The sequence below is a fragment of the Pollicipes pollicipes genome, unplaced genomic scaffold (genome assembly GCF_011947565.3).
Source record: "Pollicipes pollicipes isolate AB1234 unplaced genomic scaffold, Ppol_2.1 Scaffold_2555;HRSCAF=2994_pilon_pilon_pilon, whole genome shotgun sequence".
Lineage (NCBI taxonomy): Eukaryota > Metazoa > Arthropoda > Thecostraca > Pollicipedomorpha > Pollicipedidae > Pollicipes > Pollicipes pollicipes.
In genome coordinates this window covers 758,539-775,979 of record NW_023596136.1, presented here as the reverse complement: position 1 = coordinate 775,979, position 17,441 = coordinate 758,539, and the positions used below count along the sequence as shown (strand labels likewise).

General features: G+C 58.8%; 1 protein-coding gene across 1 annotated transcript; it reads left to right on the top strand.

Annotated features, from left to right (window-relative positions):
• Window positions 1-729: 729 nt before the first annotated feature.
• Window positions 730-7,441, top strand: LOC119107218 (ankyrin homolog). Its single transcript, XM_037230624.1, has 9 exons — window positions 730-882; window positions 1,334-1,499; window positions 2,060-2,179; window positions 2,603-2,722; window positions 3,365-3,439; window positions 4,003-4,201; window positions 5,350-5,493; window positions 6,328-6,430; window positions 7,250-7,441. Exons 1-9 carry the CDS (start codon window positions 730-732, stop codon window positions 7,439-7,441), a joined length of 1,272 nt encoding a protein of 423 aa, XP_037086519.1.
• The last annotated feature ends 10,000 nt before the right edge of the window (window positions 7,442-17,441 follow it).

Sequence of the window (17,441 nt, the reverse complement as noted above, 5' to 3'; positions counted from 1 at the left end):
ACAGCAGACTGGACCGCCTTGAGGTCGCCAGTCCTCGGCACAAAACGTCCCTCCCGCCCCCTTCGTCTGGTGCAGATTACTGCGGTTCCGAAGCAAACTTTCTGCAGTCTTTGGTGCTGACGTCGGTTGCGTGTCAAGAACGCATGATCACGCACATGACGCATCCCTGAATGTACCCACAGAGGCGGAAATGCACGCGGTAGAATTGTTACGATGCCGGCACAGAGGGATCTACAAAACAGTCTTGGGCGTTGCGCGGGGCCTGGTATGAAGTCCAAACGAAAACGAGACATTGAGACTCGATTTCCTTCACATGCGCCACTATTAACACTTCATTTGTCAATAAGGCGGACAACTGTTGCGAACCCAACGCACGATTGTACCGCAGTGATAGTTAACAAGGGTGTGATTGCCAGTCCACCGCCGCCGCTCTATAGGTGTAGAGATCGCTGCGGCGTCACTGCTGATTTTATGGGATCATTTGATCACGTTTCAAGCATTTCAGTGTCAGGGTTGCCATTGTGGATGAGTTCATTGTTGATGACCAGCCAAACACAATTTGGATGCATCACCGATGGCCAAACTTTTCAAATAGACCGATGCCGCCTGGAATGGACGTATTCCCCGGGTGTGCAACAGCCCCAATGACCTGCTGCCCGTATCGTTTGACCCACATTCGTATCCCCACCACCGACGGCCGGCTTTGTTTGGCTACCGACAGGCGTCGCCATGACAACGGTGGCCGAGATGCCGGCCCGGTACGAGGAGGCCGCGGCGCCGGAGCAGGCGGCCACGGCGGCCTCGGCCGAGCGGGTCTCACCCCTGATGCGCGCCTGCCTGAGGGACGACGTGAATGAGGTGCAACGGATCCTAGGAAGCCAGGTGACGGGACCACGGGGACCGCTGGACCCCAGGGGACCATCGACTGGGCGGACCGCTATGCCCTGCTCGGCACCGAACCCCTTGACCACTTGATTGGACCACCTAATGAGTGGCCCGTTATCAAATGCTGCTATGGCGATAAGTGTCCTCTAGCGTAGCGTGACCGGCACTGGCCGCCCTCGATACAGAACCTGCATAGTTGATGATCCACTGGCATGTCCGTATCAACAGCACAATATATTTCGATAGCAAGCGGCAAATGCACATACAGCGCAGCCGACCTTAATCAAAGCCGGCCATGAACAGAGCCGCGCCCTAAGGTAGCCCCCCTATAGCCCCGTCCCGTGCTGACCGCCAGCCGGGGGCGGCTGAGCAGCTGGACGGGCACCGACGGACGCCGCTGCACCGCTGCGCGGACGCGTCAGGTGCTGGCTGCGCTGGCCTGCTGCTGGACGCTCGACCCGACCTGCTGGACGCCGCCGACGAGGACGGGCTGACGCCGCTGTTGCTGGCCGTCATCAGTGGGCAGCAGCCGCTGCTGACTCTGCTGCTGGAGCGGGGCGCTGACAAGGACTGGAGGGACCACGAGCGGCACTCGGCCGTCCACTGGGCCACAGGTCAGACACCCACGGCCGTGCACTGGGCCACAGGTCAGACAGATTGAGCCTCGGTCAGATATCGACGGTCGTTCTCTGGGCCACAGGTCAGACACCCGCGGCCGTCCACTGGGCCACAGGTCAGACAACCACAGCCGTCCACTAGGCCACAGGTCAGACACCCGCGGTCGTCCACTGGGCCACAGGTCAGACACACTGGACTGTGAATGTACATCAGGTACATGAACCTATATTGCACCACATTAGGCGCACTGGCTGCCCATTAGGCCACATATAAGGCACGCCATGACGCAAAGCAAACAGGCTGGATTCGGGGTCACAGATAGAGGCGCACTAGATCTTATCGTACATTATTCCACAGGTTATTTACACTCGCTCGCCCACTCGTTCGTTCACGCGAGACACCCACTAGTAAGATTTTTAATATCGAACAAATGGTTGACAAAAGAGCTCATGAGCTTCGTCATAAAGCATGACCGTGTCCTCATGTCACTGTGCTGACCCGGCCCCGACCGCCCACCATCGCCGGTAACACCACCCCGCTGCCGTGCGCGCGACAGTGTGCGGCGAGCTGGGCCTGCTGGACGTGCTGCTGGAGGCCGGCGCCAACGCGTCCACCCCGGACATCCACGGCGCTTACCCGATCCACTACGCCGCCCAGATGTGCGGCCCTAACTCAGGTGCGGAGGCGCCGCCCCACAGCGCTGTGTGGTGTGAGTGAGGAATGCCGCTGACCTGCAGCCGTCCACGCCACCCGTGCTGCTGACGCCCTGCAGTGCAGTGATCACTGGAGAGATGGACTTTCGCTCAGGCTTCCATGCATTCAGCGCAGGCGCTTGCCATACCTGTGACGAGGACTCGCTGCCGCATCAGCTCGGTTGGCACAAAGGATTACCGTGTCGTTTTGAGTGTAATGACGTGTATGTGTGCCGGAAGGCTTTGCCTTCACGGGTCTCGGAAGCTCTGATGACTTGGGCCTTTAGGAGACGGCTTACATTCTTCGCTCTCAGGCCGAAGTCCGTCGATTAAAACTGGGGCGAAACACGCGACGGCTGGATCCGGCCTCGCTGTCTGGTAAGCTGACGCCGCGGTCGTGCCATCAGAAATGGCAACGGACGTGCGCGTCGGCCTGCTGGCGCTGCGGCGGCTGCTGGCCGCGGGGGTGGACGTGCACGTGGTGGACCACGACGGCCGTCAGCCGCTGCTCTGGGCCGCCTCAGCCGGTGAGGGCAGGCGGCCGGCCACCGCTCTCACTGGCGGCCACGGCAACGGGTATTGATTGTGAATGACGTAAAGGTCAAATGGTGCCGTCTCCGCTTATTGAATGCTCTCCTTTGGATGGTTTCATCATGCGCTCGCAATTGCTTCCACGCGGTCTGTTTAGTACCCGCGCGTGGGGTTGTGTTCTACAGCGATGCTCGTCTTATATCCCTTTTATGAATATCTTACACTCTCACTTAGATATGGAAGTTGAAATTGCGGTGGTTGTGGTATGTTTCAAAGGACCTTTCCATGGAGAGGGCCTACGTGTAATGTACTTGAATGCATAATCAAATGATGTTTTGAAGAGCACTACAGGCCACAAGTACCGGTTATGCACGTGTGGAAATGCAATTAATTTTCCCAGCTATGAGTGTTGCCTTCACCGAAGGAATGTAGTCTTAGCCCCAGAAACAATAGGTAATTGCACAGTAGAACACGAGTCCACGGGATCAATGTGAGCGTGCAAAACGCGCCTATAGCTAAGGGTTTTCCCGGTGGCGCCCTCGGCTGTCTCCGACCTCCGCCGTCGAGCTTGAGCCAGCCGCTGACGGGCTGCCGTTACCCTGCAGAGACGCGGCCGTCAAAGACGTACTGTCCCTCAGGCAGCTCGGACGCGCTGGTCAGCCTGGTGAACGCCGGAGCCAGCGTGGCGGCCGCCGACAAGGACGGCCTCACCGGTGAGGCTGACCCGGCCCTGCCCTCTGGGCACGCAGCACGCGCGGGGCCGCCGCTGCGCCTGGCCCGTACGCACACCGGCGCGCGCTTACGCACGCTCGGGCCCGCGGGCGGACACACACTGAACACACTGACACGCGTGACACGCGACACACGCGTGCGGAGAAGCGCGAAGGAGAAGCACCGTTTGATGAATGGTCCTGCCGAGCACGACGCACGTTGTCAGTCCGAGTGACCGGTATGAATGCAAGACTTTACCGAAAGGTCAACAATGCTTTTGAACATTTCGTTACTGAAGGTGCCGTTCGGGTCTAATTACACGGACGGCTGTTGCTTTCCGCCCTCCTTTCAACCGTAACACGCGACCGCTATCGTGTATTTACCTCTTGTCTCTTCACGTCCGCTTACATCGTATATCACGCTCTAATAACGAACACAATGCCCTGCATGCACACGCTCACGAGTCTCGGCTGAATAACGCTGGCGCGTCTGTGTGCGGCGCCGGTGTACCTGCACCGAGCCGACGGCGCGCGCATCAGTGCGGCCCGACGCCCGCCTGCCGCAGCGCTGCACTGCGCGGCCAGCCGGGGACACACGGACTGCATCGACACCCTGGTCACGCTGTGCGGCGCCGACGTGGACGTGATGGACAGCAACGGCTGCACGGCCCTCTTCTACGCCGTCACGCTGGGCCACGCCGACTGCACCGAGCTACTGCTCCGGAGCGGCGCCGAGCCCAACCGACAGGACCGCAAGGGACGCACGTGAGCACTCTGGGATCGCAGGAACGCGCGTAAGGACCCTGGGACCGAAAGGGGCGTGCGTAAGGACCCTGGGGCCGAAAGGGGCGTGCATCCCACGCAAGTACCCTAAGAATGCAAGAGACGTGCATGAGAACCCGGGGATCGCAGAGGGCGCAAGTAAGCATCCAGTGACGACAACTGAGGCACCAAGTGGCCGGGGACCGCAAGGGAGGTACAGAAGTGCCAGGGTATCACATGGGAGACACGGGAGTGTTCGAGGACGCCAGGACTGCGGGGCGCTGGGGAGTGTCCGGGGACGCCAGGACTGCGGGGCGCTGGGGAGTGTTCGAGGACGCCAGGACTGCGGGGCGCTCGGGAGTGTTCGGGGACGCCAGGACTGCGGGGCGCTGGGGAGTGTTCGGGGACACCAGGACTGCGGGGCGCTCGGGAGTGTTCGGGGACACCAGGACTGCGGGGCGCTGGGGAGTGTTCGAGGACGCCAGGACTGCGGGGCGCTGGGGAGTGTTCGGGGACGCCAGGACTGCGGGGCGCTGTGGAGTGTTCGAGGACGCCAGGACTGCGGGGCGCTGGGGAGTGTTCGGGGACGCCAGGACTGCGGGGCGCTGGGGAGTGTTCGAGGACGCCAGGACTGCGGGGCGCTGGGGAGTGTTCGGGGACGCCAGGACTGCGGGGCGCGGGGGGGTGTTCGGGGACGTCAGGACCGCAGAGCGCTCGGGAGTGTCCGGGGACGCCAGGACCGCAGAGCGCTCGGGAGTGTCCGGGGACGTCAGGACCGCAGAGCGCTCGGGAGTGTCCGGGGACGCCAGGACCGCAGAGCGCTCGGGAGTGTCCGGGGACGTCAGGACTTCGGGGCGCTGGGGAGTATCCGGGAACGGCGTCAATATTGTCAGTACATGCCTATGTTAAAAGGGGCAGCAGCGACCCAAGGGACACAGGGAAATGCCTGGCGTAGCACCAGAACCGTAATAAATGCTCAATGAGGTAGGATGTGACTTGGGTCGCACATGGGTGACCACTAGCCAGGGACAGTAGGGTCACAAGCGACAACTTGATCTTTTTGCTCCATGTTGTAAACAAAAGAAAGCATGCTCATTCTAGTCATCGTTGCTTTCTCTTGCACAGCTGACCACCGCCGTCGTGTTCTTTAGGCCGGCCCACTGCGGCGCTGCGAAGGGCCAGATAGAGACGGTGAAGATGCTGGCTCGATACAGCGCCAGCCTGGGCATCCGCAACGTGAGGGGGGACCTGCCGCTTCACGAGGCCGTCCGGTCCGGCAGAAAGGAGCTGGTCAGGTCAGCTCAGGTCGGGCCAGCAGGGCGGCATAGACCCGTTCGTCAGGTCATGGCCTGGTGATCGTTCATCACCTACGCTGAGCCTTACGTGAATGCCGCTGGAAGTCATTTGTCTTGAAACTATGTTTTTTACAACCAACGTTACGACCAAGGAAAAGCGCCAAAGACCAAAGAACCCATTTCATCTATTTGTTTCCAAGGACGTACATGACATTTCGAGCTACCGTGCAGCGTTAGGTACGAACGGTTACGGTAGCTCTCCCACATTGCATGGGTTTTGACGTTGGCCCTGAAATTACCATCGTGAGCTGTCAGGTTACCGAATAACCATATGAGTGAAACCAGATCTCGCAAAGGCACAGTATAAACAAAAAGTGATTCAAATAGCGATGGAAATAAACAAAGCTGAGTGGCGAAAGAACCCGTGAGCATCCCTTTCGCATTGCTGCGAGCGTACATGAGGTTGCAAGGACAGGGGATGCGGCCGAAAGGAAGTAAGTCCGCAGAGTTACCGGTCGGAAAGACCACAACAGAAATACGATGCAAGTACTTATGTAAAGTTGATAAATTAAGAGACATTAACAAATAAATGGGCATGATGAAACTGAGATCCCTCGATAGCATTTTGCAGCCGCCATCGTCTATGTGTTTGGTAGATCTTAGCAAAACAGCAGATCAACAACTACACATACAAATATAGATGCCAGGTGGCCGCACTTACGCCGCTTTTTTTGCCGCACCATGTAGCCCGCCGCGCCGCAACGCGGTCCCACGCCATGCCTGTGCGGCGCGCGAGACCGAGGTCTCGTGTTCCGACCGAGCCGCCGTCCGCAGGTGGCTGCTGCAGCAGCGCCCGGAGTCGGTCAACCACGCCAACAACGAGGGCAGGTGTCCGCTGCATACGGCCGCCATGACCAACAACGTCGAGATGTGCAAGGTAATGCTCGGCAGGGTCCGGCACGTGGGGAGACATCTAGCGGAGAGATGGAGAAACAGGCCCACATTGGACCTCGCTGCGGTTTTCAGGTTGTTTGCGTGCAGACTGATAACAATGGAAGTGATCCGTTTCCATGAATGAGCCACGCTATCGCGCAGACAGGGTTTATTAAACGCGAATAGAGGCGCTGATCGACAGAATAGGCTAGATTACTCCCCAACGTGACAGGTGCCCATTGAAATCTTTGCATTGCGTGCTCCGGTGCTCAAGTACATAAGGCTCTTGTGTTGCATTAAACTATATTTATCGTTCTGGTTGATGACGTAGTCGTTTGCACGATCACCTCATGCACACGATGTACCACAAAGTCCATAAGAAGGGATAAAAGTGGCGTCGAAGTCGCCACTTTTATCACTGTTTAAGGTTTCATCACTGCTTGCAAAACAGCTTAATCACAGCATCTGTGTAGTAGGTTATCGAGCTACCTCAAGAAGCGCTCGTGCAGCCAAACTTTTGCAAATAGTGTCAGTAAGCCGCAGCTTCATGGCAGAATGGGAAGCCGGGGAGTTAAAGCCTCGTGCAGTGTGGGTTGGTGGGGTTCATGCAGACTCGCGACACGCAACCACGAGGGCACGCCGGACTCCGCCCATGGAAGATAATGTCGAGAAAGTCGTCTTCTCCTTTCGACTGGTTAGCGAGAGTTGACGGGATTCATCCCTATGTGTGTCTCCATCTGAGATGGGAGGACCAGACCAAGGCGACGGGGCGACGGGAAGATGTCCATCCTCTGCCTCATGTGCATGCCTGTGCGCGCTTCAGGTGCTGATGGACCTGCACGCCCAAGTGAACCCTCTGATGCGGTCGAGCACCGGCCAGCTGATGACACCCCTGGACTCGGCTCTGAGCAGGGGCAGCCGCAGCTGCGCCAAATACCTCCAGCTGCACGGAGGAGCGTCGGCCAGCGCACTCACAGACCTCAGGTCACCGCCTCAGGTCAACGACTCCGGGTAGGGGTCATCAAACTCTCCGCGGAGGGTGAAGTCTTAATCAGTTATCAGCGGCATTTTGAAATTGTCAGTTGAGTGAGAGTACGCGCAATTGGCGTTCAACCGCAAAGGTCTTGAGGTAAAATGTCATTAGTTCGCGCATATAAGTATATCAACATACTCACCAGCTTGCAGCTCTCATGTAAAAATGTTCGCGCCAGGCGTGCTTGCACCTATGCCAGTTGTTGGCATCAGTGTATTTTATGTGCATTATAAATCACACAAATTGGCGTCAGTGTAGCAGTTTCTAAGGCTTATAGTGAGCCATTGGGCTTTTCTTACAGTTTTGAAAGATCATTAAACTCGCAGGTCCGGTCGTACAGTGTATTCCGGTAGAATGTGGCTCTGCTCAGCGTGCCGTGCTGCGCGTGGCAACTGTCAATGTTCCCCATTAGCCCAACATGGCTTACCAAAACATCTTAAACTGCCAAGATGGCCAAATGGCGGGCGAAAATCGGACCCTTGTCTTGGCAACTAGGGATCACACCGAAAAGAAATCAGCACATTTCGGGGCGGCAGAAGACGGACAATCGCACTGACGATCCCGTGGGGCGGTGTGAGCGGCGGCGCACGTGAGCTCGTGCAGAGAAAAACCGACACGGTGGTTACGGGACGGAGGGATGGTGTCAGACTTCAACAGTCCCAGCAGACAACCCCATGAAACCAGCGGCGTGACCGAGGCGCATGCGCGTCAGGGTTGGCGTCAGACTTCAGCAGTCCCAGCAGACAACCCCATGCAACCAGCGGCGTGGACGAGGTGCATGCGCGTCAGCACATCACCCCGCAGCTCAACGCTGCCCGCCTCATAACGATGCCAACAAACGATCGGCAGGCTGCCAATATCGCGTCTTTTTCGAAACTGATCTTGCATCCGACAGGCTACCACCCAAACCAAGTAAGATGGAGACGTCAAAATGACACGGGCGTAAAACCCAACACATAGTGGCCAATGACCACCCGTAGTATTGGCACGCTTTGCAATGTTCAGGTCAGAATAGCCTAAGGTCCGAGCCGCTGCAAATTTGCGGATTTTGTGGGTGCAAAAACCCGCGCGCGATCGGCGATCTCCAACCATGAATTACCTGAACAGCCACGCTTCAGCCGAAGGTCGTCTGCGCGGCGGAAGTAACTATGCAGGAGTGTGACCGAGCACTCGGCACTCGCTGGTCGCAGCAACACTGGACCAAATGAACTCGGCTGAGGCAGCAGCATGAGATTGTCCTGCCACGCACAGCGTTTCCGGGTGCTGGTGGCATGCCCTGCCGAGCGCAACACATACGTTTGCTGACTGTCTCTCATATTGTGTGATATGTCAATAGGGGGGTCTGAGCCGAGACTGCCACGTCTGGTCGCCTCAGCATGTAATGAGTGAACTTCCCTCGAGACTGTTGGGGAAATCTTGTAATAACATATTTTAGAATCACCGAGTGTCACTGAATGTCTTTGTTTGAATCGGAGTGTGCGGCGTATAACGTCCCTAATCCATCAGCACCTGGGGTCTATCTACTCTCAGCCACGACCGCTTAGGGTCATAAGTGCTCCCTCCTTGGAAGATCCGTAGCACTTTGGGTAGCTGTGGTCAGTGTCAGCAAGGAAACATTAAGTTAACATCAGCACGTCACTAAATCACAGGTGGTGCTAAGAGCCACTGACATATTTTTAAGTGCTCAGGCCGCGTATCGTCCGCAATAATGGTCGAAAAGGTTTCACATACCTGAGGACCTTTGCACGGAATAGTTTTCGAAAGAAGAGTGTTACAAAACACACGACGCACGGAATAGTTTTTGGGAGGAAAGTAGAACAAGAAAAGTGACAGTGCACAAAAACAAAATTCCCAGAAAAAAAACACCAAGTGTTGAAGGTATTTTTGCGACATTTGTCCTTACTTTTGTTGGCTTACAACATGCAATCCATCCACAATGTTTACTCATTTCTTAGCAATGCGACATTCAGTTTCGATTCTCCATATATAATGACTCCAACAGGGGCACATGCATCATGCTCTATTTACAAAACCAAATCAGGCATTGCATAAAACTAACGCTGGGCGCAATTTATTTTTCGAACCTTTTTGTACATCGCACAAACATGGCCTCCAGTTACATTAAATCGTGATTGACCTCGATCGAAGCGGGTGATCAAGTCCTTTCCATGACCTTCAACGCAATTTGCTTCCTCCATGTGCACCAGTCACCACTAATGTCATAATGCGCTTCACCCTCGCGCTTTTGTAACGTCCTCTCCGCGTGCCCTCAAGCGACACGATGGTGAAGGAGGTGGCCGTGTTGTCGGCGGACACTCTGCCGCACCTGCTGACGCAAGGCCGGCCGCTGCTGCCGGCCATCACACGCCGCCCTAACGGCTCGGCAGCTCGCACACCAGGGAATGACGTCATCGGCCGCACCAGTGACGTCACCAGGCCGCCGACCGACAGCGAGGCGCAGACGGACCGACGTAGCACGGAGAACATGGGCGTACAGGTCAGCGCGGGTTCGGCAGTAGCTGCATGTCAGAACTGAGTGAATGGGATAAAATTATGTGAAAACTATGTAACGTTGGAAAAAGTGGAAACATTCAACTGCGTGAGGTGGGAATCGCTAATTATAACTGGGCGCCGATTTCCGTGGGGAACCCAAATTATTCACGACTAATGTTGGCTGAGGCGATTCACGCACGCCATGTTTACACCGAACCAATCAGTCTGACAGTGACGGTAATCGATCAAACGAGTCGAAACTATGAAGTTAAACCGTGACAGACCCCATTTTGTCGTCATCCACACGGTGTCCTGTTGTCTCCGGACGCCAGCTGCCGCCACAAGCATCCCCGGGCGGCCGGCAAGTGATCACGTCGCTGTCTCGCGCCTGCGCCGGTCGCGTGCTCGAGACGCTTCATTCTTCGCCAGGTGGAGATGCCGGAGCTGCAGCCGTCGGCGAGCGCGGCGGCCGGCAGCGGCACGGCGACGCCTCCGCGACGGCTGCGGCACAGGGAGCGGCGCCAGACGCAGGAGGTGCACATCCGCCACAACCATGACGGCGACGCGGCCTCTCCGGAGCAGCCGGCGCCGGACGCCGCGCCCCGCCGGCCGCGTCACACCAACACCCTGATCCGGGAGGAGAGCGAGGATGACGTGCACACTGTGGAGCTGGTACGCCGCCGACTGCGGCGAGAGCGCAACGAGCGCTACGTGGACGAGCGCTACGAGACGGACGAGGACGAGCGCCGTGGCGAGAACGAGGGACGAGGCCCGGCGGGGCAGCGACGTCGCGACGGCCGGGAGCGGGAGGAGGCCCGGCGCGGTCCCGCCGAGGGTGGCGAGGACGACCGCTGGCGCAGTGAGCCGACGCTTGGGCGTCGTTCCTCCGGTGAGGACGGCGAGGACCGGAAGGTCGGCAGGAGGAGGCACCGGCGCCACCGCCGAGGAGGCCACAGCAGCGATGAGTTTGAGGAGAGGTGGGGCTCGCAGCGCTCGGGCAGCATGGTCTCGGAGCGACCCCACCGCCATCGCCACCACCGCCAACGCTCCAGCGACGACTCTGAGGAGAGGCGGCGGTCCCGGCTTGCGGCGAGCGTGGCGTCGGAGCGTCCCCATCGCCGCCACCGCCGCCACCGTCACCACTCCAGCGACGAGTCGGCGGAGCGCACCCTGCGGGGGCCGCGCAGGGCGGGCAGCGTGGCGTCCGACCGTCCGCGCCGCTACCGCCACCGCCGCCGCTCCAGCGAGGACTCGGAGGAGCGCTGGCGCTCGCGCCGCTCCGGCAGCGTGATGTCAGAACGGCCGCGGCGCCGCCGCCGCCACGACCGCAGCTCCGAGGAGCGCGCCTGGCTGCGGGAGGGCGGGCGCCGCCAGTCGCCGCCCTCGGACCGACACCGCAGCCGGCGGCGGGCCGAGGAGCGCGGCGAGTGGCGCGGCAGGGGACGGCGGCGGCACGCCGGCACGCCGCTCCACTCCGAGTCAGACTCGGAGTCGCTGAGCTCGTGGCGCTCCGACCGGCCGTCGGCCGACGCGGAGGCGGCGGGTGGCCCGTCGGGCTTGAGCGAGACGCACCCGGACCCGGCCAAGGACAGGACAAAGACAGAGCAGGGCGAGCGTAAGGTGAGCGCCGGCGAGAAGGAGGTGTCCGTACGGACCGACTCCGGCATCGCCAGCGAGGAGCAGACGGTCAGACGGCACGCGGAGCAGGGGCTGCGCGCGATAGTGGAGGCTCAGGAGAAGACGGTGCCGAGCGCAGATGGCGATCATGACACTGACATGGGTAAGGGTGAGGTAGTGTTCACTGTGGCTGAAGTGCATACGAAAACGAGTTACAATCAAAAGTACATTAACCATGTGGGAAAAAGTGGCAGTGATGTTTCATTAATTCCAAATCATGAATCACTCGAAAGTGAATTTGGCGTGGTTAATGACAAACCATCACTGAACGGTATCGAAGGTAATCAAGATATTGTCAAGCAGCGGCGAAAGGGTAGCCCAGACCACACAGATGGCCCGACACCACCAGCGGAGCAGCGCAGCATAGAAAAACATGGCCCCCATGATCTGGAGCTAGATCAGAGCAAGAGCCCCGTTTCTCCATCTGTACCAGCCGCGGATAGTGTACCCTCCCAGACCTCCCCTCGCAGCCCCCACGCCGAAGCAGACCTCGATCAGGCCAGGTCGGCCGCGCGGAAGGACGGACCGGTGCCCACCAGCCCGTCGGGTCCCCAGCACACCGGCTCTCCGCCTGACGCCCTGCCCAGTTCGCGAGTGAGGGGCCCGGGCCAGCCTGAGGCCGCCGGCCGCCGTTCCCGGCTCCCGGTGCCGGTGGAGGGGACGGCTGCCGGACCCGGCCGGCAGCGAGATCCAGTTGGGCCCCAGCGAAGGGGTCCAACTGGGTCCGGGGAACAGGATCGAAAGAAGCCCGGGCAACGAGAACCAAACGGACAGCTGCCACGGGACACAGATGGGTCCAAACTTCGGGGCTCGGCCATGCCCCAGCAACGGGGTCCAGATGGTTCCGGGCAGCAGCGTCCAAAGAGGCCCGGGCAGCCAGAACCGGATGGACAGCTGCAACAAGACCAAGATGGGCCTAAGCATCGGGATGCAGAGCTGCTAGACCAGCTGCCAAATGGATCCAGACATCTGGAGGCAGATGGATCCAGGCAGGGGAACGCAGATGGATCCGGACAGCGGGACGCGGATGAATCTAGACAGGGGGACGCAGATGGATCCAGGCAGGGGGACGCAGATGGATTCAGACAGCGAGGCGCAGATGAATCCAGACAGGCGGACGCAGATGGCTCCGGACAGCCGGATTCGGCTAAGCCCCAGCAGCAGGGCCTGGACGGGGCTCGGCAGCGTGATCCGGGGGGTTCCGGACAGCAGGACCCAGTCGCCTCCCGTCAGCGGGCGCCGGCCGAGCCGTCGCGGGCGAGCGCGGCCCGGCCGGACTCGGCGAGAGCGTTCCAGCCGGCGCGGCGGGTCGGCGCACTGGAGCGAGACCTCGTCCGACTGGACAGGAGCCCGCAGTCGCGGAGCTCGCGAGCCGCCGCCAGCCCGCTCAGGTGAGCGCTCGTGAGCTCCGCCCGCTCTCAGCCGTGACTCTCCCCGGTCCGTGAAGGCGCGAGGCCGCTGAGCCCCTCTCGTGTGGCGTGACGCTCGCGCTGATGGCTGCGGTGTGGTCACGGTCTTGACACCCGCGCCGCAGTGTTGCTCTGAAAGCCCCTGCTCGCTGCGTCGACGTCTGACTGAATCGTTGGGTTTCGTCTCCCCATGATCGTTAGGGGTTTTACGACGCCTGCACCACCCGACGTCGCTGTCATAATCTCACGAGCCGGCCAGGACAGAGGCCATCGAGACTCAGCCGCTGCTGGGGTTTCAATCCGCGACCACTTTTTCGCGGCACAGGTTCCAGGCGGAGAGGAGGATTCTCCAAGACCTCCTCGAGCTGAAGCGGGTCCAGATGCGCACCAGGAAAGCCAATTCTAAGGCGTTCGTCAAGCGACTCTCTGATAACTTTAACCTGAGCGTCATCAAGTGGCACCTGGAGCGTTACACCGGTCCACATACCTACAACGACTACGAGCAGTACCTGAACGGTCCGTACCGTATGTGAACACTGTAGAGCATACACCTTTAGGGGTGTACCGTCCAAAGGCATGTCCATGGCATTGTAGGTGAGTTTTATGCCAAGTTTTGTCCATTCCTCCCGTAAAGAGGCAGTAGCTCACGTCCGGGAGTAGGATGCGCGAAATGTGTTTAAACACCCAGTTTGTCTAGGGCTGCGGGTGGGATGCCATGTCTGTATATATCGACGCTTGATGTAAGAAAGAAGGGCCTTCAGCTCTTGGTTCCTCGGCATTGTGAGCTGAAAGTTCTAGGCTTTCAACTGATGAAAAGTTACTAAGTAAAAACATAAAAAATCACATTAAGTCACTAAACTAACTCTAAAAGGATCAGTCATTCAATTCCCCAGCACCCCGTATACAGTTAAAGGCAAAAGACTACAAAATATAACAACACAGGCGGTATGACTTTGGGCTTAACCACCCGCGGTGCTATTTTTTGCAGCCTTTGACGTTGAGCTGTGTGTGTGATACTGAGAGCTTGGTTGACTTACATTTTTTGGCTTCTATTAGTAACATTGTCTGCGCTGATTGGGAGCACTTTCTGGATTCACGAGTTTTTTAACGTAATATTCTGCCGATTTTTTTGACTATTGGTTAATCTTGAGAGTGAGCACAGCTCAAAATATTGAAAATCGTCCATGAATTTGTTTTTTAGCATGACAGCGCCGGGTGAACCAGTGCCTCATGGTCTATTTAAGGTTGTTAGCTCAACATAAAAGCCGTCAACTCATATTTCTCGACACACATTTTTGCTCGGCCCCAAAAGCCGTTTCATTCCGAGCTGCCTCTGGCTGTTACGGCTCGTCCAGCCCACCAGTGGCGCCACGCCCACATCCCTCCCTCCGCCCTGCACTAGCGAAGTGGCCGGGCCGTCCGACAGCCCACCGGTGACACCACGCCCACATCCCTCCCTCCGCCCTGCACTGGCGGAGTGGCCGTGCCGTCCGAGTTCCATCAGCCGTCACCAGTGCCATCACTCTCTGTCGTCCCCCCCCCCTCCCCGTGCTGACCCGGCTGCCCCCTCGCCGCAGACCAGCTGCGGCAGGTGCAGAGCCCGGGCCGGGCCGGACCGGTCCGGCGCCGGGCCGCGGCCGACTTGGCGCACGTCAGCCGGAGTCAGCGGTCCGGCCGGGCGGGGCCGGACGCGCTCCACTGCCACCAGAGCACCTACCGCTGCCACCACGCCGCACACGCCTACACCGGCGTCCCCTGCGTGGCCTACAGTGAGGGGCTCCGAGGACGGCGGCGTCAGGCCGCTGACCAGGTCACTGACGCTGGGGCCGCGTCAGGCCGCTGGCCAGGTCACTGACGCTGGGGCCGCATAGGTCGCTGGCCAGGTCACTGACGCTGGGGCCGCATAGGCCGCTGGCCAGGTCACTGACGCTGGGGCTGCATAAGCCGCTGGCCAGGTCACTGACGCTGGGGCTGCATAGGCCGCTGGCCAGGTCACTGACGCTGGGGCTGCATAGGCCGCTGGCCAGGTCACTGACGCTGGGGCCGCATAGGCCGCTGGCCAGGCCACTGACGCTGGGGCCGCGGCTGGGTGACGGCGGGGTGTGCGCCCCGTGATGTAGCGCTTGTCATGGCTGTGTTCTTCTCTGCACAATTGTGTCGAAATACTTTTTATTTTTGTTTTGGTGTTCGAGGGCTCTGCTTCCATGTTAAGTTAGACCATCAGAATAAAGTTATTTCTACATTTTCTTTGCTAGAACGTTACAAAAATGTAGAGAAAAATTATTGTCACATAAAGCCTATCTTAATCGGGCATTATTCACCGGCATGACTGCTTTGTCGCCCAAATTACGATCCGTTTGAGAAGTGATCCGAACATCTGAAATAAACAATATTGTTTGTTCATATAAACTGGGCTAAGTCCGTTATGAAATGCAAATGAGGGGGGAGGTCGCCTGGCTCTCCACTTGGCTTCTTATCATTTATTAAAATTGATGCGTCTGTGCACGAAGTTATACGCATTGCAGTCCCATGTGATTGTGCGTGCCATATGAAACGCGTGCATGCAGGACAAAGTAACACAAAGTAAGGTAACCGAGTCCGGTAAGGCCAAGGTCGAGTAGGGCAAACTTAGGTAAAAGCTGTATGTAGGTCTTATGAAAAGGGATTTGGGGTAAAAATTCCGTTTACTGCCAATTTTCACCGCTATAATACGCAGACCAACCGTTTCGGGCTCTGGTGGCTGGAAATCCTTGCCTGAACAGGTGCAATGTATCCCAATAACATCTAATTTGGGGCAGATCAAGCCTAGTCGTTGGCATTTGATGTTTTAACATTTCAAACGTGACCGAACGTCATTCGCCTACACATTGTGGTATGTATGCTGAATAAGATCAAGAACAAATCAGAAGGTCCAAGTGGTCTCACTCGGGTTGGGTCGGGTTGAGTCGGGTCGGGTCGCATCGCGTCGCGTCGCGGCGGGTCGGATCGGGTCGGGTCGGGCCTAGTCGGGTCGGGTCGGGTCGGGTCGGGTCGGGTCGGGTCGTGTCGGGTCGGGTCGGGTCGCGTCGCGTCGTGTCGCGCCGCGTCGCGGCGGGTCGGATCGGGTCGGGTCGCGTCGCGTCGTGTCGCGCCGCGTCGCGGCGGGTCGGATCGGGTCGGGTCGGGTCGAGTCGGGTCTGGTCGGGTCGGGTCGGGTCGGGTCGGGTCGGGACGGTTCGGGTCGGGTCGGGTCGGATCGGTGCGTTGTCACGAGCACCGGCGATCCGCGGTCTGCTAACCCGCCACCCTCGACTCTCCGCAGTCAAAAAGTCAACCAGTGCCGGCACCGGAGGGCCGACCAGACGGACTGTATTTCCGCGGCTTCAGTCGCTGCAGCAGGAGCCTCCACAGCCAGAGTCGAGCCGCCCGCCGCCGGCGACATCTGAAGGCGGCCGCCGCTTCCGGCTGAGCTGCAGCATTCGGCCGGCGGGGGGCGGTGCGGCGCGGCCGGCCAGCGACGAGGGGGCCCGGGCGACATCGGACCGGCCGGCTGCTGACCCTCACCTGCCGCGGCACGCGCACGCAGTCACGCTGTAGAGGCGCGTGACGAGGTAACAGGTGGCGCGACCTTAGGGGTCGGCTCAGAGGTGGTCCAGATGCGGGACGGGGCGGCTTGGTGCGGTCACGGGTCTGGTCAGGTCAGGTCAGAGGTGCGGCGGCAGCCTGGTGCGGACCCGACGAGTCATAAGGGTACCCAGTTGGCCGCAGGACCAGATGGACGACAAGTGATGACGGGATCGTAAAAATGAGTGTCCTTCTCATGGCGCCTGAAGCGTCGACATAGCTGTGATGAGCGAAGGCCACGCGCTGTTGGGAACGGCGCCAGCCGGCCATTTTGGCGCGAGTTGTTTGCTTGGGGTTGCAACTGCCGGCATTTGCGCGCTTCGTACGTGATTTGTTCCGCTTATAATTGTACCTTATATGCTAAATACACCCATGTGATGCCGTTAATAAAAATGTACACATTCCTGGTGCCAAATTACTTTCACCTTATTGTATCTACTTGTACTTGTACATGACAGAGTGAACGCACTGACGGAGTGAGCAAACCTCATTCGCCAGGCCGTTCGACACGAAGAAGCGACAGCGACCCGTCATCCCTCAGGCGCTCCACCTGTCAAAGCCCGCTAACGCCGTCACAAAACGATGTTTTTCCACTGGCAGCGCGAGTGGGGGAGCGCTCTCGGGATTCGGTTGTGAAGAGATGCGTGGTCGCACGGTGTGTGATGTGATGATGATGTCATGTCATGATGTGATGTTATGGTGTGATGCATGGCGTGCGCGGTTTGTGCGTCAACAGAATGGCGGGCTGAAGCATTAAGGCAGCAGAGATTCCGGGCTTTCACACTCGCTCGGTGCATGTC

Bases quoted from the DNA above. Each gene is read 5' to 3' on its own strand.
- LOC119107218 (XM_037230624.1), top strand. From the start codon at position 730: ATGACAACGGTGGCCGAGATGCCGGCCCGGTACGAGGAGGCCGCGGCG. The intron at 1,500-2,059 runs GTCAGACACCCA...TGCGCGCGACAG, and splicing joins GGCCGTCCACTGGGCCACAG to TGTGCGGCGAGCTGGGCCTG. The intron at 4,202-5,349 runs GTGAGCACTCTG...CGTGTTCTTTAG, and splicing joins CAGGACCGCAAGGGACGCAC to GCCGGCCCACTGCGGCGCTG.